The following is a 24,296-nucleotide window of genomic DNA, read 5'->3' as shown; positions in this document are numbered from 1 at the left end:
ATTAGCATTATGTATAGAGATGTAATGTTATATTTGTGTTTACCTAAACCATATATTATATATCTCACTTTTCAGATATTTTCCCAGCTAAAAGTGACTTTTATGTTAACATCTTTGGAGTTCTGGTCTGATGAAAATAAGATTTCATCTGATGGGGATGCTAGTGAAGTCCTGCAAAGATTTGTGTCATGGAAAGAAAAATTTTTGTTTCAAAGGTCCCGTGATATGGCATTTTTATTAGTGTAAGTACTTTACTTGCATTAATATGTGGTTTACCAAATTATTTGATATGTTAGCTATTACAATTATATATAAAATCTAATATGTATGTATAATGACAAAAATAGCGTATTAGTACAGTGTTTATAAAGTGCAAAATAAAAAAATAAGATAACAAAAAAACATGATAAATCATTGTAGGCCATTATTCTAAGAGTGCACTGATCACCTATGAAAATTGAATGAGAACTGGAAAATATAGAACATCTTGGGATAAACATGGACCTCTGTGGTTTTAAAGATTTTCTTAGATGCAAATAATGTATACAATCATTTTAATATTAACGAAGATACAAATAAGTTAACAGAATGTAATAATTCCATATAATGCTGGTTATAATACAAAACGTTACATTGTAATGTACTTACCTTCTGATATTTCTTTATTGATGTAAGTGGTAGCTAATTAATTGCTTGTACTTTATCTTTCAAAAGAGTATGTAGACTTTTGTTTTAATAACTTGTATTTTTTAGATGGAAAAGACAAAACACATAATTTTGAAATTATAAGCAGTGTGTAAGACATTTATACATTTATTGGTGTTGCCTGTGGAATGTGAGGTCAGGTTTGAGGGTTTGGGAGTAAAATAAACTAAAAACTAGAATGAGTAAGGACACTTTACACATCCTATCTATTTTATTCTTAGTGATGCCACTGCATATTGTTTCTGTTTGTCTTCCAATTGATGGTTTTACATATTTTACAGGTTCGTCATGTGCAAATCAGGGCAGTAAGCTATCCTGACTTTTACATCTAAGAATTATATCCATACAGCACTGACAATAGTGTTGATTAATATTTTTTTAAATTCTCACCTGAAGACAGTTTTTCAATGCTTTTAGAGTAAGAGGAAGGAAAAAAAGAGGGAGAGAAAAACATGAATGTGAGACAGAAGCATAAATTAGTCACCTTCTCATATGCACCCCAACCAAGAACGAAACTTGCAACCTGGGTATGTGCCCTGACCAGGAATGGAACCTGTGACCTTTCGGTCTATAAGATGACACTCCAACTAACTGAGCCACACTGCCCAGGGCTGATTAATTTTGGGGGGTGGATTAGGCACTGCTGGGTTCTGGGATATGTGTCTAATAAAGTTAAAGTATCCTTTAAAACCTAACTCTGTAGAAATTATGGGAGAATACCCAAACACAAAGTGATGAAATGCATTGGACATAATATGTAATATTCATGTTGTAAAGAAAACATAACTCTATTGAAGTATACAAGTCTTAAAAGGTCATTAATGATGATAATTAAAAATGCATTTATCAGCACCGGCTGGTGTGCCTCAGTTGTTTGGAGCATTGTCCCACACTCCAAAAGGTTGGGAATTCAGTTTGTGGTCAGGGCACATACTTAGGTTGCTCCCTGTCCAGGGCTCATGTATGACTCAACCGATTGGTGTTTCTATCTCATATTGATATTTCTCACCTTTTCTCTTCATTACTCTCTATCTAAAGCCAATAAAAATATTTTAATACATAAATAGATAGATAGATAAATAAATAAGTAAAATGCATTTATCCACAAGAAAAATTTTATTATTTAGTTACAGGAATCATTCTGATTATTTGGGAGCAACATATCATGGAATGGCATGTGATCCAAAACTTGCTGCAGGAATTGCTCTGGTATGCGTTTTATTCCCATGTCTTCAGTAGTTATGTACCATTTGAAAGTTAACAACCACTTCAAGGAAATAAAGTTCATATAAGTGTATCTACCATAGTATTTGACAGATTTTTAGAAAATGCTTTTTTATAGATTTTGAAACTCAACTGATATAGTTTTAAAAGGATTTTTATTATGGCAGAATACATAAAAGGGAATGCAGATACCACTTCAATTTCAATTATTTGGCATATGTACTTAGGAATACGTTCACTGAATCATATGGTTGTATTTTTAATATTCTGAGAAATCATCATACTGCTGACATAATTTTATAACCCCCAAGTTCATACTGTATTCATGTAAATGTCCCCAATACCAATACTTTTTTCCTGTGCTTTAAAAAAATAGCTGTCATCTTAATTGGTATGAGGTGAGATATCTTATCGTGGTTTTCATTTTCATTCCTATGATTATTGATGGTACTGAGCATCTCCTCATATATTTTGGCTTTTTGTGTATCATTTCTGGAGAAATGGCTATTCAAATTCTCCATCCTTATTTTATTCATTTTTTCATTTTTATTATCCATTACTATTGACATACATTATTAGTTTCACATGTATACCCCAGTGATTAGACATTACATAGCTTAATATATGATCATCCCAATAAATCTTATCACCTGACACAATCCATAGTAATTAGACTATTACTGACTGTATTCCCTATGCTGTACTTTATGTCCCTGTGATTATTCTGAAGCAACCCATTTGTGCTTCTTAATCACTTTATTTTTTGCACCCATCCACCTGACCCCTCTCCTATCTGATGACTGACAAAGTGTTTTCTGTATCTATTTTTCTGTTTGCTTTTTTTTTTATGCTGGATCTTTTGTGTTTTCTACAAAAGAGATCATGTCAGCTGTGAACAGAGAATTTTACTTCTTCCTTTCCAATTTAGAATTCATTTATTCATTTTATTGCTTGATTGCTCTGGCTAGATCTTCCAACATTATATCAAATAGAAGTGGTGGGAGAGGGAGCATCCTGCCTTATTCTTGATCTTAGAGGAAAATCTTTCAGGAATTCACTAGTGAGTATGATGTTAGTTGTGAATTTTTTGTGTTATTTATGGTATTGAGTTGGTTTTATCATATTCCCATTTTGTCGAGTGGTGTTTATTAAAACATGTGTTGAGTCTTGTAAAATGCATTTTCTGCATTAACTGAGATGATTATGTAGATTTTGCCCTTTATTCTGTCAAAATGGTGTATTACATTGACAGATTTTCCTATGTTAAGTAATCTTTGTGTTCCAGAAAAAAACCTCAGTTATGGTGTATAATCCTTTTAATGTGCTATTGAATTTGGTTTGCTAGTATTTTGTTGAGGATTTTGTATTAATGTTCATCAGGTATATTAGTCATTTTTTTAGTGTTTTGGTGTCAGGGTAATGCTGGCCTCATAGAATAATTTTGTGAGCATCCCCTTTTCAATTCTGAGGAACAGTTTGAGAATTGTCATTAAATCTTAGTTAAATGTTTGGTAGAATTTTCCAGTGACTCAGGTCCACCAAAGCCTGAATCACTGGTAAATTTGGATTTAAAAGCCTGATTCAAAGCCATCAAATCCTGGGTTTTTGTTGTTGTTCTTGGAAGGTTTTTGATTACTGCTTCAATCTCCTTACTAGTTATTTGTCCCTCAGATTTTCTCTTTCTTCATTATTCAGTCTTGCTGGGTTATATGTATCCTTTTCTTCTAGCTTATTAGTAACCTGAATGTAGTAAAATGTTGAATATTGGTCTCAAGGGTAATGAATACAATCATGTGTCATATAATGTTAATTAGGGCAACAATGGACCATTCTTTGATTGGGGTCCTAGAAGATTATAGTGGATCTGAAAAATGACTATCACCTAATAAGGATATAGCCATCATAACTTCATAGTGCAACACATTACTCACGTGATTCTGGGGATCTGGGTGTCAACAAACCTATTGCACTGCTAGTTATATAAAAGTAGAAATACAATTACATAAGTATATAATACTTGAAAATGATAATTAATGAGTACATTACTGGTTTATGCATTTACTATACTACACTATTTTTATTTTTAAATTATTTTTTATTGTTGTTTAATTATAGTTGTGCCACTCTTTTCCCCATTGCTCATTCCTGCACCCCCACCCCCCATCCATTGCCATAGTTAATCCCAACCCTGTTGTCCATGGGTCCTTTATATGTGTTCTTTGGTTTGCTCTCTCCCTTTCTTTCCATCATTATCCCCCTCCCCCCTCCCCCTTTGGTTAGTGTCAATTTTTTCTTTTAGTTCCATATCTCAAGTTCTAGTTTGCTTGTTTGTCTTGTTGATTAAGTTCCACTAATAGGTGAGATCATATGGTATTCATCTTCTACCACCTGGCTTTTTTTCACTTAGCATAATGCTCTCCATTTCCACTCATGCTGTCACAAAGGGTAGGACCCTGTTTCTTCTTTCTGCACCATAGTATTCCATTGTGTAAATGTACCATAGTTTTTTGATCCACTCTTTTACTGATGGGCATGTAGGCTGCTTCCAGACCTTGGCTATTGTAAATTGTGCTGCTATGAGCGCTGGGGTGCATAGGTTCCTGTGAATTGGTGTTTCGGGGTTCTTAGGGTATAGTCCCAATAATAGAATTACTAGGTCAAAAGGCAGTTCCATTTTTAACTCTTGGAGGAAATTCCATACTGTTTTCCACAGTGGCTGCACCAGTCTGCATTCCCACCTACGGTACACTAGGGTTCCCTTTCCTCCATATCCTTGTCAGCACTTATTATTTGTTGATTCATTAATGATAGCTATTTTGGTAGGTGTGAGGTAATATCTCATGGTGGTTTTAAATTGTGTCTTTTTGATGTCTAGTGATACTGAACATCTTTTCACATGTCTATGGCCCTCTGAATGTCCTCCTTGGAGAAGTGTCTGTTCAAGTCCTTTGCCCATTTTTTAATTGGGTTCTTTGTTTTCCTGGAGTGGAGTCATGTGAATTCTTTTTAAATCTTGGACATCAAATCCTTGTCCAAAATATTATTGGCAAACATATTTTCCTATACAGTTGATTTCCTTTCAGTTTTGCTGATGTTTTCTTTGGCCATTCAGAAGTTTTTTAATTTGATGAAGTTTCATATGCTTATTCTTTCTTTTGTGCCTTTTGCTCTAGAGGACATATCGATGAAAATATTGTTGTGTGGAATATCTGAGATTTTCCTGCCTATGTTTTCCTCTAGGACATTTATGGTGGTGTGACTTATATTTAAATCTTTTATCCATCTTGAGTTTATTTTGGTGAATGGCGTAAGTTGGTGGTTGAGTTTCATTGTTTTGCATGTACTTGTCTAGATCTCCCAACACCATTTGTTTAAAAGGCTATTTTTACTCCATTTTATGCTCTTGCCCGCTTTGTTGAATATTAATTGTCCATAGAGACAGAAAGAAATCAAAGAAGAGGAAAGACTCCTAAAACTATTTCTAAAGCCAAAACTGATTTTCAATTCAATCCTTAAGAATTTGTGTATTTTTTTCCTAGAGTTCACTGGGAAAAAAATACAGTTACTAAAACAAAGCTTGTTCTTCTAAAAAATGTAAAGTTATTTGAATTTAAATTAGTAATATAATAAAAAGGTAAAATAGCATTACCTTTATCCATTACATGCCAATGGCGTTTAGATTTAAAATACCATTTTTCCAAGTTTACCATTTTTTTGTTTTTCATACTTCTAAAAAAAAAATTGAGCTTTGGAATACTATTTTCTTACAGTTGTATTTGCATTTAGATAGTATGCCCACAAATTACTTATGCAAAGATCAAAGGGGTGAATAAATAACTCAGGCAACATTTTTGTGTGTGTGTTTAGTATTCAAACAGGGTAACTTCAGAGTCATTCTCAGTTGTTATGGCCCAGTTGCTTGGAATTACTCTGGGATTCACATATGATGACATCTATCATTGTTACTGCCCAGGAGCTACATGCATTATGAATCCTCAAGCGATGTAAGGTGTTGTTTTGATCAAATCTGTATCTTTTGGGAGGGGGATGTCTGTAGTATTCCTTAATGTGTAATCACTTGCAATATAATTTGGGTAAGATTATTTTTATTAAATATATATGCTAATTTAAAGCTTATTAACTAAATGAGCATTGGATATTACAGAAAATGTGCCTAAAATTTTTATATTCAATATTATAGTCTACAGAGAAAGTATTTGTTGATAATGTCTTTCTGGGGTGTACTAGAGTCTTGAGGTGAAATTTGTTTATTCATTATAAATATATGTCCCAAACACTGACTATGTTGCAGGATAGTGTGTGTTTGTTTTATCAATAGTTAACAATAGATAGGTAGGTAAGTCCTATCTATCTTATATTAGTTCCTTAGAGACAGAAAAGTAAAAAGTGGCCATAGAATAAACAAAATATAAACGTCTTATGATAATTTTTTAAGGAGGTGATAAATAGGGATGGATTGGGAGAGGAAACTTTTTAAAACAAGTGGTCTAAGAAATAATTATGTTGGGACCTGGAAGTGAAGGAATGAATCTGGTCAGGTAAAGAACTTGTTGAGCCCTGGCTAGTGTGGCTCAGGAGACTGAGTGCTGATACGTGAACCAAAGGGTTGCCAGTTTGATTCCCAGTCAGGGCACAAGCCTGGGTTATGAGCCATGTCCCCAGTTGGGTGTATATGAGAGGCAACCACACATTGATGTTTTCTCTCTCTCTTTCTCCCTCCCTTCACTTCACTCTAAAAATAAATAAATAAAATCTTTAAAAAGACTTATTGAACACTTTACAGGGTAAGCAAGGTAGTGATGTGTGGGAAGCAAGAAGCTTGAGGAATTCAAGTGACAGATGTAAGGACACTGCAGGGGGAGAGGGATAAAAATGAAAAACAAAAGAAATAGCTGTGACCATAAGGAAATATATAAAAGGCATAAGGAAAAGAAAGTAGAGTAAAATAAGGCAACAGAACAATGAGCGTGGGAAAGAAGTCCAGGAGGTGACTAACACATGGTATGTAGGAAAGAGCCTGATCACATAATCATGACATAAGAGTGGAAGTTGATGATCAACGTAACAAACCACATTTTAAATTGATTTATGCAGAATGGAGAATAAAAATGATCTTTAAATGAGTGAATAATATATCAGAGGGAACAACAATATAGGAATATTTTGGAGATAAGTCTCATTATAATACAGGACTTTATTAAGACAGAGAAATGGAAATGGCTGGGTTCAAACAGATTTTTGAACATTGTGACTTTTAACAGATATTGAAAAAAGCAAATATTTTCTTATTGTAAAATGAGAAGATAGGAAACTTTGAGGCAGTTAATCTATGTTATACTGGGGGCTCTGAGTCATTCATTAGCACTAAGTGCACAGTTACACAGGGCAGGATCTCAGAGGACAAGGGATCTAAAGTGTGAGAGCCATCACCATATTGATAGGAATTCAAACCATGAACTGATGATTTAGAAAGAAGTTGAAAAGAGTGAAAAGAGGTGCCTTAAGATGTAACTTTGCATACTTGTCATTGAAAGGAAGAAAATATTAAAATAAGAACCAAGATAAGATGTATCCTTACCTAGGGAGGACTATGTTTTAAGAATAAGGGAGAGGCCCTGGTGGGGTGACTCGGTTAGTTGAACATTATCCTGTACACCAAAAGGTCACAGGTTTCATTCTGGGTCAGGGCACATACCTAGGTTTTGGATGTGACACAGGTTTTGAGTGCATTCCTGGGTCGGGGCATGTACTGGAAGCAACTGGTCCGTGGTCTCTTTCATGTAGACATCTCTCCCCTCCTCCACTCCCCAAGTTCCTCTCTTTCTAATGTCAGTAAACCATATGCTCAAGTATGGATTAAAAAAAAAGAATAGGGGAAATGATGGAAGTAAAATGGTAAAAGTATCAGCATGGTATTTTAGTCTCCTCCAATTCTGTGATGAAATAAAGAGTAAAACTAGGAACAAACAAAGAGAATCAAAGCATCTTCTCCATTTCCAAAACTGATATGCACCAAAGGTAGCAGCAGCTGGAGGCAATCTACTGACTAAAATAACATCTGCATGAGGTAAATAACTGCGTAGGAGGAAATAACATTAATATGACAAGACCCTGAAAAACCTGGCAGATCTGGGAGCTCTGAAATCATTGAATAATCTACATGCCAAAAAGTTGTCCCCCCTGAGGCTGAGATATCAGTGAACTCATGCTATTACAGGAGCCCAAATTTGTGGGGATATGCAAATTGCAGGTGATAGCAAAGGGACTGAACATTTCTTAAGATGTGGGTATGGCCTTTGTCCTTTATAAATGGCCTGTGCTTTATAAATCTAATGACTAACAGCTGTCAGAGGGGATGGGAGACTGGATGAAAGAGGATGAAGGAATTAGACAATAACATATTTGCATAAACCATAGACACAAACAACAGTGTGGTGACAGCCAGAGGAAGGTGGATGGTTGGGACAGAGTAGAGGCAGGCAAAGGGTTGGGGGGAGAGGGGGACATTTGTAATAGTGTCAACAATAACACTATAAGGGAATAAAGAAAAAAAGAATTGGTCAGTTATACTAATGGTTGAGTATGAGTTTTACTATTTATTCCAAATGATATATCTAAAATATTTATGAGTAATGTAATATTTCTAGAAAAGTACGAATATTTTCAAGTGAAAATTTTCTAAAATAAAAGTAATGTTTTTAAAAAATCTAATAACAATAAGGATGTGTAGCACCCAGATAATATTTAAAAATGCTATTCTCCACTAGGACAACCTGGGGCATCTTGGAGAAATGATAGCTTACAGGGCTAAGGCAGAGAAAATACAAATGAGCCTGGAACATCTGGTGTGAATATGAGGTGCTGTTGAAAGAACTATGGAGATTTGTCAGGGGCTCAAAAGTCAGTTTGAAGGGGCTTCCTTCAGCCAAATGCGTGACTATTTGAATTTCATAAATAAAAATGATAGTAATGTATTATAACCCATTTAATATAATACTGTAAGAAAACATGATCTCACAATTATATAAATACATGAATGAATAAATTGAAAAGTTAGAAATGGAATATTTACATAAAACCAAAGTACTTTCCTACAAATAATTATTAACTAATAAGAAAAAAAACATAATTTTAGAATGCAGGCTGGCAGACGTACCTTTAATCAGCTAATCAAGGTAATTTCTGTCAGTCATACAACAAACCAAAATCATGTGCCTTTGTTAGGATGCTGTGCAATAAACTCAGCAACACTTTTGTGATAATGTTGCATCACCTCAGTCGAATTCCGAGGAAGCATTTCACAAACCGAAATTGAGGAACATTTTACTGAATAACCAACCTGTAATAATGAACCATTTGAGGTCATGAAATCCAATAAAAGTTAAGTAACTAGACTAAGGAAACAAGAGAACTAAAAACGATGGTTGATTCCGAGCTTTATCGTTTTGCTATAAAAGTTACAATATTGTGCTGAAGGGAAATTCTAAATGAAATATTAGGTTTAGGTGTTAATAATATAATTATTTCCTGATTTTAAGATATCTGTTTTAGGAGAATCCATTTCAATGTAAGAATTAAACATTAAAATATTTAGAGTTATCAAAATATTTTGATGACAACTTACAGTTAACTGCTTCAGGAAAGAAATTATTTTTAGGGCTGAATTTGTATCATTTTTCTAAGTTTGATATGGCTACAAAATGAAACAAAAACTCATTCAACAGTACACTTAGAAATATAGAAATTTAGACTTTCGCCAAGATGGAGGCGTAGGTGGAAATACCTTGCATCCGTGCACAACCAAATATAAAAATAACAAAGTTTTAACAACAATAAATGTAATCAAACTACACAGAAAATCGACAATATGGAGTCCGAAAACAACAAAATGCTCCGCTAAACCGGTAAGAGGGGTGAAGCCAGCAGCGGAGCGGGTTGGCCAAAAAGACCCCCGACCAGGGTGGTGTGCAAGCAGCCGGAGGCTCGGATCCCAGGTGTGGATCTCAGGTGTGGGCTAGCTACGGGTGGACACAGGGAAGAGGTGAGGCTGGCTGTCTGCGGTTGGTCGAGCATTTGCAAGCAGGTAAACCAGTGAAGAGGTGAGCGCTGAGACCGCATGGTGCAGGGTGCTGGGCTCGAACATTTCCGCTTGGATAAACAGGCCGAGGCAAGCAGTGGGACTGACTGGGCGAGCAGAGAGGACCGTCACTGCTCCCTCTCTGACCCCACCCCCACATCCAGCGTCACAAATCTGCCACCTGGGTGGCCCCACCCTGGTAAACAACTAAGGCTCCACTCCTCATACTTAATGGGCTTGAACAGACCAAAAATGGCTCAAGAACAACTCAGAGCCCCAGAGCCGATAAATCTAAGTGATGAAGAAATAGCCAAACTTTCAGATGCACAGTTTAAAACACTGGTGATCAGGATCCTCACAGAACTGGTTGATTTCAGCCACAAATTAGAGGAACATATGAAAGCTAAACTAATTGAAATGAATGGAAATGCACAGGAAACCAATAGTAATGGAAAGGAAACTGGGACTCAAATCAAGGGAGTAGACCAGAAGGAAGGAAAAAATGACCAAACAGAAAAGAATGAAGAAACAAGAATTCAAAAAAATGAGGAGAGGCTTAGGAACCTCCAGGACATCTTTAAAGCTCCAACATTCGAATTATAGGTGTACCAAAAGGGGAAGAGGAACAGTCACGAGTGGAAACCTTATTTGAACAAATAATAAAAGAGAATTTCCCCAATCTGGCAAAGGAAATAGACTTCCAGGAAATCCAGGAAGCTCAGAGAGTCCCAAAGAAGTTGGACCCAAGAAGGAGCACACCAAGGCACATCATCATTACATTAGCCAAGATTAAAATGAAGGAGAGAATCCTAGAAGCAGCAAGAGCTAAGGGGACAGTCATCTACAAAGGAGTCCCCATCAGACTGTCAGCAGATTTCTCAAAAGAGACCTTACAGGCAAGAAGGGGCTGGAAAGAGGTATTCCAAGTCATGAAATCTAAAGACCTACAACCAAGATTGCTCTATCCAGCAAAACTTTCATTTAGAATGGAAGGACAGATAAAGTGCTTCTCAGATAAGATCAAATTCAAGGAGTTCATCATCACCAAGCCCTTATTATATGAAATGTTAAAGGGACTTACCTAAGAAAAAGAAGATAAAAAAGATGAACAGTGAAAGGACAGCAAACTCATAGTTATCAACAACCACACCTAAAACAAAAGCAAATTAAGAGGACAGCTAGATCAGGAGTGGAACCATAGAAATGGAGATCACGTGGAGGATTAGCAACAGGGGAGTGGGAGAAGGAGAAGGGGGGAGAAGGTACAGAAAATAAGTAGCATAGACAGTAGATAGCAAATAGATAGGGGGAGGGTAAGAATAGTAGGGGAAATACAGAATCTAAAGAACTTGAGACACGTGTTCATGAACTAAAGGGGGGGAATGGTGGGGGAGGGGTGTGCAGGGTCGAGGGGAATGGAAGGGTGGGAAATAGAACAAATGTAATGACATAATCACTGAAAAAAGAAAAAAAGCTTAAGAAAGAAATATAGAAATTTTAAAATAAAAATAATCTAAGGCATATACATTATATATACTTAATGTTGAGATATTTTAACCGATTATTACCATGGAACAAGTATTTCTGATTTTTTTACTAACACAGTCAACTATCTTTTATTTCTTTAGTTTTCTATGTAAATTTCCTAGTACATTTTGTATTCTTAATGATGTATGAGAGGGCATTCCAACAAACTGAGCCACCTGACCAGGGCTTCATATTTTTAATGGTAATTAGTATTCTATAATAATGATTGTAATTGTGATGTTGACAATAATGATAAAAATAATGAATAATGAAACATACTGAAATAGACCTTTTGTGTGCCAAGCGGTTGTGTTTTAATATATTCTCCTTCATGTCACCTTAAACTTCCTCCTCTTGCTAGATTTTTATTATTAAATTACAATATAAATGAACCTATTCCTTCCACTTATGACTTGTATTAAAAATAAAAGCACTCTTTTCTCTTTCTTGGTTTCCCTGTAATTGAAGTTGTACAGAATCAACAGTGTTATACGGAACAGTGTTAATTTGATTGTGACTTTATTCCGCTTATCTGAAGAATATAATTTAATTTTAGACGCTCTGATGGTGTCAAGTTGTTTAGCAGTTGCAGTGTGGATGCATTTAAACATAAAGTTTCACAACCAGAATTAAAATGTCTTCAGAATCAGACTGTTTCAAAACTGGTTGTCCAAGGAAGGCAAGCAACGTGTGGCAATGGAATTATAGAAGTTGGAGAGCAATGTGATTGTGGCTTTTCTGAGGTGAGTGACAAACTTTGATAGTTCACCTAGAGATTTGTTTTATTGTTTCACATACCATACTATAAATATAGATGTGATACCAAAGGGGAAGCTTTTTCTAAAGTGCGGTACCATTTTATCAGATATCTAAGATACAGAGATAAGGGACTTGGGAGGATGGACTCATCCTGAGTTGGAAGCATTTGAAGGATTTAAGTATGGAGTAAGCATAGCATGGATTCAACATGATTTTCTCCATTGTGTAACCATTAATAGTAATGCTCATCTTTTTGTATCATAAATATCTGTACCATTAATAATATAATCACCACCTAAGTTTGTCTCCTGAATTCTTCCCAAGTGAAGAACTTCCATTAGTTCCCCAAGTTATCAAAGGTGTTGCTTACCTCCTCATCTCTTGATTTTAGTTCTTGCATTTGGGGAACTTTGCTTACTTTAACTTGGTTGCATAGAATTGAGTTAATCATAATTCATGGTTTGTTGTTATATTTAGTTTTTGCTATTGTATCTTTTTCGGTTGTGCTTGACAAGCTAACTAATCACTGAATTTTGTTGTGCCTGATTTTTAATACTTATGCATGGTGGTTTTGTAAATGATCCGTATTTTCTAGAAAATACAAAAGGCCTCTAATTATTAGGAACAAAATTCTGTATAGCTCGATTACACTATAATTGTGAATGAATGACTCAAATCTTCTATATTTTTTATTAATTTTGATTGACCTCTCAGCACTTGAGAAATTATTTTTTACATTTTTATTTAAATACTTTTGATTTTTATAGTTGTTCAAGTACAGTTTTCTGCCTTTCCCCCACCACTCTCCACCACCCCAGCCTTCCCCACCTCCCTTCCCTGTTTCCATTCCCCCTTGTTATTGTTCATGTGTCCTTTATAGTTGTTCCTATAAAGCCTTTACCTTTTCCCCCTATTATCCCATCCCCTCTCCCTTCTGGTTACTGTCACTTTGTTCCCAATTTCAATGTCTTGGTTATATTTTGCTTGCTTGTTTGTTTTGTCGATTAGGTTCTAGTTAAACATGAGATCATATGGTATTTGTCTTTCACCACCTGGCTTATTTCACTTAGCACAGTGCTCTCCAGTGTCATTCATGGTGTTGCATAGGATAGGAGCTCTTTCTTTCTTTCTTTCTTTCTTTCTTTCTTTCTTTCTTTCTTTCTTTCTTTCTTTCTTTCTTTCTTTCTTTCTTTCTTTCTTCTTTCTGCTGCATAGTATTTTATTCTGAAATATACCATAGTGTTTTGATCCATTCATTTACTGATGGGCGCTTAGGTTACTTCCAGTACTTGGCTATTGTAAATTGTGCTGCTAAGAACATTGGGGTGTATAGCTTTTTTTGGATTGGTGCTTCCGGGTTCTTAGGATATAATCCTAGCAGTGGAATTGCCAGGTCAAAAGGCAGTTCCATTTTAAGTTTTCTGAGAATATTCCATACTGTTTTCCATAATGGTTGTACCAGTCTGCAATCCCACCAACACTGAACTAGGGTCCCCCTTTCTCCACAACCTCTGCAACACTTGTTGTTTGTTGCTTTGTTTATGATAGCCATTCTGACTGGTGTAAAGTGGTATCTCACTGTGGTTTTAATTTGCATCTCCCTGATAGCTAGTGATACTGAGCATCTTTTCATGTGTCTCTGGATCCTCTGTATGTCCTCCTTGGAGAAGTGTCTGTTCAATTCCTTTTCCCATTTTTTAATTGGGTTAGTTGTTTTCTTAGAGTGAAGTCGTGTGAGTTCTTTGTATATTTTGGAGATTAAACTTTTGTCTGAGGTATCATTGGCAAATATGTTTTCCCATACAGTCAGTTGTCTTTTTATTTTAATACTGTTTTCTTTAGCCACACAGAAACTTTTAATTTTGATGAGATCCCATTTGTTTATTCTATCCTTTATATTCCTTGCTCTAGGGGACATCTCAGAAAAAATGTTGCTGCGTGAAATATCTGAGATATTTCTGCCAATGTTTTCCTCGAGGACTTTAATGGTGTCATGACTTACATTTAAGTCTTTTATCCACCTTGAATTTATTTTGGTGTATGGTGTAAGTTGGTGCTCAAATTTCATTTTTTTTTGCACGTAGCTGTCCAGTTCTCCCAACACCATTTGTTGAAGAGGCTATCTTTACTCCATTTTATGTTACTGACCCCTTTGTCAAATGTTAATTGACTGTAGAGAGTTGGGTTGATTTCTGGGCTCTCTGTTCTGTTCCATTGGTCTATGTGGCTGTTTTTATGCCAGTACCAGGCTATTTTGATTACAGTGGCCTTGTAATACAGTTTGATATCTGGTATTGTGATCCATGCTACTTTGTTCTCCTTTCTCAAAATTGCAGCTGCTATTTGGGGTTGTTTATGGTTCCATATAAATTTTTGAAGTGTTTGTTCTATGTCTTTGAAATATGCCATTAGTACTTTAATAGGTATTGCTTTGAATCTGTAAATTGCTTTGGGTAGTTTCATGGTAGTTTAAATTATATACTTAAAAATTTGATGTTAGTACTCAGATTTTAAAATACACTAGATATTTTTATTTTGGCTTTTTACAATAATCTTGCTGAATTCAGTTATTAATTCCATTAGTGTTTCTTTAGATCAATGTTACCTATTAGAAATATAATGTGAATCACATGTGTACTTTATATTTTTAAGTAGCTACTTTTATAAAATAAAAAAAGAGGTGAGATTAATTTATACATTTTGAGTTAATATATCCAATATAGTATTATTTCAACATGTAATCTATATAAAATTATTATTGAGTACTTTTATTTTTTATGTTTATGTGCTTATATATGTATACACATGCATATGTATTTATATTATATGAATAAGGATAGAAAGGGAGAGACATCACAGGAATTGGTTCACACAATAATGGAGGCTTTGTCATGGAGCTGAACACACTCTCATCAAGCCCAGGAATCAGAAAAACTGAAGAAAGATGCAGGAGGAAGGAGTAATTGCAGACCCAACTGCTCCTTCACTCCATTGAGACAAGTCAGCAGATCGGCAAATTTACGTTCATGCTGTAATGGGTTATGATTTTATGGATGTTGGGATGGAGTGCATGTACTTTGCTTAGAAGGTAAATGTGATGAATCTTTGGTGATCAGGTGGTGAAATGTGCTAGAATAACTCTTAAAGGTTCCCATGTCCTAATACTCATAACTTGTTAATGTGTTAGTTTACATGGCAATAGGACTTTGAAGATATGACCAATTTAAGGATCTTGAGAGGGGGAGATATCATATATTATCTGAGTGGGCCCAATGCAATCACAAGGGTCCTTAAAGGGAGGCAGGCAGGTTAGAGTCAAAGGCCATGTGACAGTGATATTTGAAGTTGCCATTTTGTTGGTTTTGAAGATGGAGAAAGAATCCACGAGCCAAGGAATGCAGGTAGTCTCTAGAAGCTGGAAAGTCAGGGATATGGACTTTCTCTGGAGCTTCCAAGGAAATGAAGAACTTACAAAGTCTTCATGTTAGTCCATTGTGGCCTCTCTTAGACTTTTGATCTCCAGAACTGTAAAATAATACAGGCCACTAAGTTTATGTTAATTTTTATAACAGAGATGGGAGAATTAATACAATACTGAATCAATTCTGAGTTCCTTGTGATGAACAGATTTCTTGAATAAATTTAAAGATTTCCTGCCAAACAGATTGCAATTTTTCTGAAGAGAGCAATTTTGCCATCACAGCACATATACATCCAATACATTGGCCATTTGGTCAAAATAATTTCCATGAAGACATTTATAGCAACCTCAGCAGCATTTTGCTGACATGAGGTCAAGATTCAAGTCTTAAAAGACTGAAAGTAGGGATTGTTAATGTGAGAAAGGCATTGATACACAATGGAATGTTGTAGGAGAGAATCAGTGTTCTGAAGGAATGTTCAAAGGAGCAGCTAATGATTTTCAGCCAGTGAGTCAGCGATATGATAGATCTAGAAATCAGGGTAGAAGCTGCAGGCCTGAGGGAGGTTGGAAGCATATCATTGTTCAAAAGTTTATTTTGAGCAAAAGGTGTCTATCACCTCTGATGCCAACAAGGCTCAGAATAAGGTTTCCTGAGTGAATGGGTATCCAGTCCTTAGATTAAGGGCAGTGGTGGTCATCTGGACCAAGTCACCAAAGCATTCTGAGTTATATTAATTTATATTGCTTTTCTTCTGACTAGTGGAGTTTTTGAATTGCATACTGTTCATATACAAGTGCTTACAAATAAGGGAAATTAACAGAATATTTTAACCAAAATATATACATGAAAATATAAAATAAACCAGCATGTGCATATATGTTAAATTTTCAACTCATTATCAATAAAAATAATAAATTGAAGTAGACAAGTGCTTAATTATCTTGTTTATAAACTTTAGTAAATTTTAAATATTACTGTCAGTCTAGTAAAACATCATTCACACACTGAGCAGACCACCGTATAAAAAAAGTATAGTGTTATAAAGAGCAGTTACTATCTTCGTATGCCATGACTCTAACAACTTCTTGAATTAATTTTTAATATAAACTTATAGAGCTAAGAAATAATGACGGTAATATTTGAAATATTGAGGGGGAGGGGGGGGGGGGTGGGGGGGGGGGGGACATTTAAAAAAAGAAATATTTTTATTATACAAAAACATTATAAATGGGAAACTTGTACTTTGTGACAATCATGACTTATTATATGTCTCTGAAATTATTTCTTGAGACTTGATAATATGGAAAAGTACTTGTGATATAGTCAATGAAAAGAATCTAAAAACTTATTGTGCATATGTTTGCAAAACCAAAAAGGATTGAAAGGAATTGCATTAAGTTATTAACAGTTTAATTTATTGAGCATGAAAGTCATGAATAATTTATTAGCATAGTTTTCTATACTGAAAATATATTAAATTTCAATGAAGCAGTGTTACAAATAAATACAGTTGTAAAAATTATATTGTAATTGTAATTACCATAACTGAGAGACAAACTTTAGTATATTTTGACAGAGTTATTTATTTGATTAAAAATTCCTATTATTTAACTTGATTGTATTTGCTTTTAGACATGCGCCTTTAAAAAATGCTGTGATCCTAGTACTTGTACACTGATTGGATATGCAGAATGTGGCACTGGACCATGCTGCAGTAAAAAAACTTGTATGGTAAACTTTCAAAATATTACATTATTTTCTTACATGGATTTCTTTGTGTTCTTATGCATTCATTGCACTTTAGTTTTTTAAAAACTTGTTTTTGTACATTTTTCAAATGCTTTTTATGTACTCAACTCATACACAGCTGGTTTAGAATTTAAATGATGTCCTTAGTTCTTTTTCTGCCTACTTTTCATCTCCATCATCACTGTACTGTTTCAATTTCTACTCAAGACCCATCCAGTTATTGCATCTAATACCAATTCCAGATTACTTGGGTACTATCACCTCTTGTTCAGGCCTGAATGAAGCTCTTCATCATGAAACATGACAAAATTAGAAATGAGCCACCCAACACACATGTGACATGCAATGCCCAAATAAATGACAGTAATTTAAAAAAATCTAATTTTGAAAATAACAGAAAAGGAATTCATGTGGAATAGCATATAAAATAATGAAGTTTAGTTTGGCAAGGACTTGTAGCCTAGGAGTGAATTGAATCTTTGACTTTCCTTGGGAAGTTTGTTTTTTTTTAAAATTATTTTATTGATATTCAATTACAGTTGTCTGCATTTTCCTTCCACCACTCTTCCCCACCCCAGCCAAACCCACCTGCTTCCCTTGCTTCCACCCTCCCCCTTCGTTTTGTCCATGTGTCCTTTATAGTAGTTCCTGGAAACCCTTCCTCCAATTGTCCCTTACCCCTCCCCTATGGTTATTGCTAGATTTTAATTTCAGTGTCTCTGGTTACATGTTGTTTGCTTTTTTCTTTTATTGATTATGTTCCAGTTAAAGGTGAGACTATATGGTATTTGTCCATCACTGCCTGGCTTATGTCACTTAGCATAAAACATCTGATAAGGTACAGCACCCATTTATAATAAAAAAGCTCAGAAAAGTGGGAATAGAGGGAGCATTCCTAAACATAATAAAGGACATATATGAGAGACCTACAGCCAACACCATACTCAGTGGGAAAAAACTTAGAGCTTTCCCACTAAGATCAGGGACAAGACAATGATGCCTGCTTTTACCACTCCTACTTAACATAGTATTGGAAGTCCTAGCCACAGCAGACAAGAAAAATAAATAAAAGGCATCCAAATTGGAAAAGAGGAAGCCAAACTATCATTGTTTGCAGATGACATGATAGTGTACCTAGAAAATCCTATAGACTCCACAAAAAAACTACTCAACCTAATAAGTGAATTTGGTAAAACAGCAGGATACAAAGTCAATATGCTTGGGGAGTTTTTCATTCAATTTTTCTCTATAGCCACATCTGAGAGGAGATTGGTTAGAATTTGTCATCTGGGGATTGCTTTATTATAACACCTCATTTTGTGTCACTTTCAGGAGTGTATGACAAATAATAAAAGCTAATCAATGAGAGATTTTGCTTGTCAGGTTTAAATTTTTTTGTGTCAATGAACTCTCTCCCAACATTATTCTACTTTGTCTTGGATGTGTTCTTTATTGCCTTATGGGTTAGTAATTAGAGCCAATGGCCATTTGTTTTCAAGGCACATGAATGTGGAGGCCAGTGTAGTATTTCTACTTCTTAGCAATAAATTGTCTTGTGTTTTCCTTCTTCAGAGCCCTCATCTTAACCTTTGTCTCCAAATCAGTGACACTGAGCAGTAAGACATTTCTAAACAGTGCATTGTCCTTTACTTATGTCCCAAAGGATAGTTCTTTAAAATGGCTCTTCTAAGTGATTATCTAATCACTATATTTGGTTGAATGAAAATTCACAGTAAAAGTTGCAAAGGAGGGCTTCAGGGCAACAACTAAGTGTACAGTGTTAGTTGAGATTAATTTTACTATGTGTTATAGCATGGAATTTGGCTTTTGATGTCATTTAAAGCTGACAAGTATCTTATACTCTGCTTTCGTTCATTGTTGGCCATAAGAGTAAAAGGTTTCCTGTCTTTCCTTCTCTGTCTACTTCTAACGAGGCTAGTTTCCACTAATTCTTTTCCAAAGTTTAAACATTTGACCCAGTATTTGAAAAACAATATTTCTATTTAGACAGACACACATCCAAGTGCAAAGATATAGAAGACAATAGCGAAACCAGTGTTTTGCTGAAACATAACTGAATAACTTGTTTCTAACTAGTATTCAGACATTTCTACCTGCACTTTAAGAAATTGTCATTGTGCCCTGGCTGGTGACTCAGTGGATCGAGCACTTCCCTGTGAACCAAGAGTTTGCTGATTTGATTCTCCATCAAGACACATGCCTGGGTTTCAGGCCAGGTCCCCAGTTGGGGGGGTTTGTGAGAAGCAACCAATCCATGTTTCTCTTTCTCATTGATGTTTCTCTTTTTCTCCCTCCTTTCCCCAATCTCTGAAAATAGATAAAAAAAATCTTTAAAAATTTGTAATTGGTACTTTATAATGCCAATTATGTATTGGTCAGTTGTGTCTTTTCCTGAATTTGTGCAAAATGATGTTTATTATGAAATTTTTATACATATACTTTACTTATATGTAAAACATATTTAAAGATATGACAGTTCCAATTATATGTAAACTTTGGACTCAAGCCTACTAAACATTTGAAGTAAAGCTAGTTCCCCATATTATTTGTATTTCACACCTTAGATATGCTATAATTTTAAAGGCATAGTGGAACAATGAAGTTGAAAACTTCTACATATATAGCTTGTGTTATTAAGATGCCAAGTGACTGAAATATCATTTGAAATTGCATGACTTCACTTTTTAGAAGAATAAGTGAAAGTATTATTTTTTCTAGATAGTAGTTAAAAATTAAAATATCAAACAATCTAGAGTTGGCTGTATTAAGAAAATAAACCATAGCTCATACTTACCACTTTATTGCCTTCATTTTATTTTTTTACTTTTTCAGCCACAGTTTATATCAGTACTATTCCACAGTACTTTCAGATGTACAGGAAACGGCCAGACAACCATACATTGTAATAAGTGGTCACCCTGCTGTTGCAAGCACCTATCTGGCTCTATACCCAGTTATCTGGGCACTGTTGACTACACTCCCCATGCTGCAAACTACTTTTCTGTGGCTATTCTGCAACTACCAAGTTATACTTCTTAATCTCTTCACCTTTTTTTTGCCCTACCCCTAGATCCTCTTCTGACAATTGTCAATCTGTTCTCTGTATTCATGAGTCTGTTTCTATTTTGATTGTTAAAAATTGTTTATTAGATTCTGTGCATAAGTGAAATCACAGAGTATTTGTCTTTCTCTGAGTGGCTTATTTTTCTCAGCATAATACTCTCCAGGGTCTCCAAATGTCTTACAACATTTGTAATGTTGCAAGACATTGTATCTTGATAATGGCTCAGCAAAGGAAAACAAACACTTAAGAAGCTTAAGTAAAAGATGAGTCTAACTTTATGCTCAGGTGAATGTACATTTAAAACAGAAAGAAAGAGAATTCTTATTCTATTCATCTATTGAGTATCTTGGCATTTTTGTGGACAGGTTTCAAACAAAGTTCCTCTCTGTACAATACAGATAGCTCATTGCACCTCCTGGCTTTTCTAGTCCATGTAGCAATATTTCAAGAGTAGAGAGATCATTTCTTTCCCAACAACTGCCTCAATGCTCAGTGCTCAAGGAAACCAAGACTGATCTGGCTGAGTCAAATTCCCCACCACTGTTGCATTCACTGTGTCTAGGGAGAAGTGTTCTGATGGTCATCCTGAGTCAGAAGCATATTCATGATTTATAAACCCCTCATGGCAGAGGTGGAGTAGGCCCTGAAAGAAAAATTACTTGAAATGAAAAAGCTGTGCATTAAGTAATATTTTAGAAATATGTTAAAGACTAGCATCTGAGTTAGTACTGCATTTCAGGAGTGCAATTAGTCCCCAAGAATCAACAGTTGAAACACAAATATGCATTGCTTGATATCAGATATTTTCCTTTTATCTTGAAGTAAATATGTAGTATAACCATTGCATTGTAACTATGAGAGCTTTCACGAGAGCCTTTTTAAAAAGTGGAGGTAAAAATCACATAAGGTAAAATGAACTATTTTTAAGTGAACAATTCAGGGACATTTAGCACATTCACAATGCTGTACAGCTGCCACCTCTGTCTAGTTCCAAAACAAGCCCGTCATCCAAACAGAAAACCCCTAACCCATTAAGCACTTGCTATCCTTTTCTCCTTGGCAACCACTAATCTGCATTCTGTCTTTATGGATTTACTTATTCTGGATATTTCATATAAGTAGAACCATACAATATGTGATGTTTGGTGTCATTATTCAATATAGTATTTTCAAAGATTATTCACCTTTAGCCTATGTCATTCTTCCATTTTTATATATGGATTGAAATATTTCATTGCATGTATATACCACAGTTTGTCTATTCCTTCACTGATGGACACTTGGGTTCTTTCAAATGTATTTCTCTAGAACTTTTAAGTAAATTTATAATTATCTTTAAGTAGTTAAAATGTAATAGAATCCAAATGACTACCAACACAATGCTCTCATTTAATTGTTTTACATTTTTGGCTTACTTCTTTAAAAAATATTTGTTTCAGGAAGATCAAAAAAGTAATCAACAGTGTCCTTTGTCTCAAACAGTCAGGTGCAACCATGGAATCAGAGCAACAGCCTTGTGAAAAGCCTTCACCCTAGAACCTCTACCTTGGAAATGGCGCCCACTTACTCTGTCAGTGCAGACCACGTTCAGTTTCCCATTGTTCTCAAATTGGAAGTTCCCAGGAACAATGAGAGAGCTCAACACTATTTTAAAGGGACTTCAACATTTTCTGATTTAAAACATATTCTAACTCGTGTGTTTAACATTTCCCCATCTTTCAGAAAATGACATACATACTTGCCTGCGAATTTCATGTTGGGTTTGAGTACACGATCTGATGCCATTTTGTTCATGTCCACTTAAATTTCATAATAGGTCAGCAAATTATTTCAAGAGGATGGTGTTATGCTCAGTGGATTATATGCACAGATGCTTTGCTTCATGTGAATAGCATCAGTCAGGAATCTGAGTGATACCACTCCAGTATTGAACTAATAGGTGATCTTTGACAAGTCATTTCATCTCTCATCATTCTTACCTCTAATGACAGTTAATCTAAATTATAATAGCAGATAATAGTATCTTTCTTGGAGTAGTGTGGTAAGACTTAATTGTAGAGTGAAGCACTTTAAAGTTTTGGATAAAATGTCTTACAAAAATATTATTTGTTTCTCTTTTTACCACAGATTATTGATAAAGGAAAACTATGTCGGAAAAGCACAGATCCATGTGATTTTCCAGAATATTGCAATGGAATGTCTGAGTTTTGTGCACCAGATGTGAAAGCCGCGGACTTAGAGCCATGTAGTAATAAGACCACCTATTGTTTTGGGGGAAAATGCCAAGATCCGGACAGACAGTGCATGGAGTTATTTGGAAAATGTAATAGTTGTATGTTTTTCCTGGGGTTTGTTTTTAAACTGTATTTCTAAAGTTAGTGATCCACTCTATAAGCCACAATGAAAGGCATTATTTATTCAAATCCATTGTTCACTGAAAATAAAATTGCAAATCAAAGCACTTTGAGTTCTGTCGAGGCAAAATAGGCTTAATAATGATAGGACAAAGAATAGAACATTAGTAAAATTTCAGGTGATAGGTGCAAAGGAAATATAAGAATTTTAGATAAAAGAGCAAATGACTGTTTGATTTCTTCACCATTTCTGCAGAGTACCAATTTTTTTCCTCTGAAGTTGGTATTTTAAGGCGTATTTCTCCTTCTTGAATAGGCAGTAGATGACATCAAAAATTTGTAGTGAATGGCACTGACTGGGCATTGCTGCTGTCTAGATATATCTGTATGAATTTGCCACACTTTTAGTTTTAATTGTTTGTGTTTAAGATGCATAATGAGAACTTTATGTTTCAGTTGCTAAAGGTGCTGATTATCTGTGTTTACAAGAAGTGAATATTCATGGAGATTCCTTTGGAAACTGTGGAAGGACATGTAACTTTGCGTGTGTATTTAGAAAACTATCCATTTTCTGAATGCATGTGTATTTTTTTGTGTATGTGTTTTCTGCAATGAGCCACTAAATTCAAATGAGAGGTGAATATAATACATACAGCTAAATTTATATGTAGCATTTTATAAAATGCTGTATATTCTGAATAGCTTTACTGTTATGGTCTGGGTAACATTTTGAATTATCCTCATAGTTTGAATTGTTATTTACCTAATACATCGTGTCCTGAATTGATGTTTGGAAAATTTTCTCTGCTTTATATTGGCAGCGATATTCTTTGTGGAAAGCTAGTTTGTCACTGGATGCATACACGTCTAGCGGTACCATTGGCAGCTTATGATATGCAATATACTTACTTTGGAGGCCATGTATGTATATCAGCAAGTATGAGAAGTACTGCTCCTGAAACGAGAACCTATGTAGGTGATGGCACTGCATGTGGTCATCAAAAGGTAAATATAAATTTTACTTGATTCTGTTTAGTGTTTGTGTCTGTGTATGTGTGAATGAGAGATAGAGTCAAAGGTCAAGATTTCTGTTAGTCAAAGGAGCACTTGCTTTCTTATCATTTTTATTATAAACTTTGCTATAGATATTTAAATTTGTTTTCTCACAGTTGAGAATCTAAGCCTCTTCATTAGGCTAGGATTTGGTCTGCTATAATTTGTGTAAACAAAAAAAGAAAAAATGCAAATAAGACACTGAAAAAGTAGAATAGAACAATCTGAATAATAAGAAGGACAACAAATAGACAAAAACAAAACCCCCAAGTCCTCAAGTGTTTAGTCTTGTAGTAATTAATGAGAACTAATTTGGC

The 24,296-nt window shown here is 35.0% G+C and overlaps 1 protein-coding gene across 1 annotated transcript in view; it reads left to right on the top strand.

The window, feature by feature from the left end:
• The window catches only part of LOC119065026 (A disintegrin and metallopeptidase domain 3-like), a 135,705-nt gene that overhangs the window by 33,748 nt on the left and 77,661 nt on the right, over positions 1 to 24,296 (top strand). The window contains exons 8-15 of the mRNA XM_053660077.1: positions 76 to 242; positions 1,833 to 1,914; positions 5,797 to 5,933; positions 12,111 to 12,297; positions 17,371 to 17,469; positions 22,700 to 22,895; positions 23,383 to 23,470; positions 23,748 to 23,920. Of these exons, the coding sequence (XP_053516052.1) occupies positions 76 to 242; positions 1,833 to 1,914; positions 5,797 to 5,933; positions 12,111 to 12,297; positions 17,371 to 17,469; positions 22,700 to 22,895; positions 23,383 to 23,470; positions 23,748 to 23,920 (1,129 nt within the window). The remainder of the gene's footprint in view (positions 1 to 75; positions 243 to 1,832; positions 1,915 to 5,796; positions 5,934 to 12,110; positions 12,298 to 17,370; positions 17,470 to 22,699; positions 22,896 to 23,382; positions 23,471 to 23,747; positions 23,921 to 24,296) is intronic.

The sequence above is a fragment of the Artibeus jamaicensis genome, unplaced genomic scaffold, assembly GCF_021234435.1.
Source record: "Artibeus jamaicensis isolate MK-2021 breed Jamaican fruit bat unplaced genomic scaffold, CSHL_Jam_final scaffold_833, whole genome shotgun sequence".
Classification (NCBI taxonomy): domain Eukaryota; kingdom Metazoa; phylum Chordata; class Mammalia; order Chiroptera; family Phyllostomidae; genus Artibeus; species Artibeus jamaicensis.
The sequence above is the reverse complement of the archived record's forward strand: the minus strand, read 5'-3'. Positions and strand labels throughout refer to the sequence as shown.